This window comes from Morone saxatilis, unplaced genomic scaffold (genome assembly GCF_004916995.1).
Source record: "Morone saxatilis isolate NCDOM2014 unplaced genomic scaffold, NCSU_SB_2.0 Contig17, whole genome shotgun sequence".
NCBI classification, from domain to species: Eukaryota; Metazoa; Chordata; class Actinopteri; family Moronidae; genus Morone; species Morone saxatilis.
In genome coordinates, this window is record NW_023339729.1 from 22,387,449 (window position 1) to 22,388,958 (window position 1,510).

The 1,510-nt window shown below is 40.8% G+C and overlaps 1 protein-coding gene across 3 annotated transcripts in view; it reads left to right on the forward strand.

The window, feature by feature from the left end:
- The window catches only part of arfip1 (ADP-ribosylation factor interacting protein 1 (arfaptin 1)), a 12,967-nt gene extending 11,665 nt beyond the window's left edge, over nucleotides 1–1,302 (forward strand). For all 3 annotated transcript variants that reach the window (XM_035660062.1, XM_035660063.1, XM_035660065.1), the window contains 2 exons: nucleotides 77–251; nucleotides 350–1,302. In XM_035660062.1, the coding sequence (XP_035515955.1) occupies nucleotides 77–251; nucleotides 350–505 (331 nt within the window). In that variant the 3' untranslated portion in view covers nucleotides 506–1,302. The remainder of the gene's footprint in view (nucleotides 1–76; nucleotides 252–349) is intronic.
- Nucleotides 1,303–1,510: the final 208 nt, after the last annotated feature.

Genomic DNA, 1,510 nt, shown 5'->3' on the forward strand with positions numbered 1-1,510 from the left:
ATTATTATTATTATTATATATCAGGTTTACAAACATAGAACATATTTCTCATGCTGTAATAATAACACACTTCCAGGGTTGAGTATGACGCGTACCGCACAGACTTGGAGGAGCTAAATCTGGGGCCACGTGACGCCACCACCATGCCCAAGATTGAGCTGTCCCAGCAGCAGTTCCAGATCCACCGTGAGAAGTATGAGAGGATGCGAAACGACGTCTCCGTCAAGCTGAAGTTCCTGGAAGAGAACAAGGTGAGCTATAGGATCGTTCTAATCTACATACCTGCACCAACATATTGGCTTGCAGTGTGCTCATTATCTCTTTATTTCCTGTTTCTGCTCCCAAACAGGTGAAGGTATTGCATAACCAGCTCATCTTGTTCCACAATGCCATAGCTGCGTACTACGCTGGAAACCAAGAGCAGCTGGAACAGACACTCAAGCAGTTTCACATCAAGTTGAAAATGCCAGGTGGGGACAGTCCATCCTGGCTGGAAGAGCACTAATCACTCCTTCCTGAAGCCATAGTGGCTCAGTTTGACAGGAAATGTCAAATTCTACAGAAACTACAGGAATCCCTCCCCTCTCTCAACTCCACTGTCACTGCCTTTCAAACTATCAGAATTATAAATCTTTTAACTTGATACATAAAATGAAAAAAAAAAAAAAACAACAACCTCACAATCTGTTTTACCCTTGATGCTAAATCCATTCTGTCTTCTTTTCATCAGTTATTTCAAATCATAGGAAATGCACTTTTATACTGTTTGACAAATCTGTTGAACGGGAGTTGCTGCAGTAAACACATCTGGAAACTGTAAATGGCCTTTTGTACTCCAGCATATGAATGTTGTATGTCAGCTTGGCGGACATGTTGGCTCTGTAAGGGCAGCTACGGGGTCACAACAACTGCCATTTTACTCACGTTATTTATATTGCTATCAGCTGACTGGGATGGACACGAATGCTTTATGAAAGTGTAATCAGGAAGCTTGAACATGAATACTCTCATTATTTGACCGTGCACCTGTTATGATAAACAGGGCAAACTGGCATTCAGATTTCTGGATCATGCAAACTGGTCACTTTTACCAGCAAACTCAGAGTGGTAGTTTGCTATTTTAAGCTTATTATTGTTTAAGCTTATTTCATATTTCAGCTTATTTCGTTTTGCTGTTCAATATAAGGCTGCAGACAGCAGCTTAGCTTAGCTTGAAAAACTGCTATCCTGGCTCTGTCCAAAGGTAGACAATTCTGCCTACCAGCAACTCTAAACATCACTAATACAAAAACCAAAGTGTAAAAAAAAAAAACAAGCTGTTTTTACAGAATGCTATGTGCCTCAGGACAGAGCCACGAGCTGCTTTCCCCCCCATGCTAAGCTAAGCTAACTAACTGCTTCATATTTAACGTACAGACATGAGAGCGGGATCAATCTTCTCATCTAACGCTTGGCAAGAAAACTTTAGTATTTCCCAAAACTATTCCTTTAAATCAATGCTTAAAAGTCA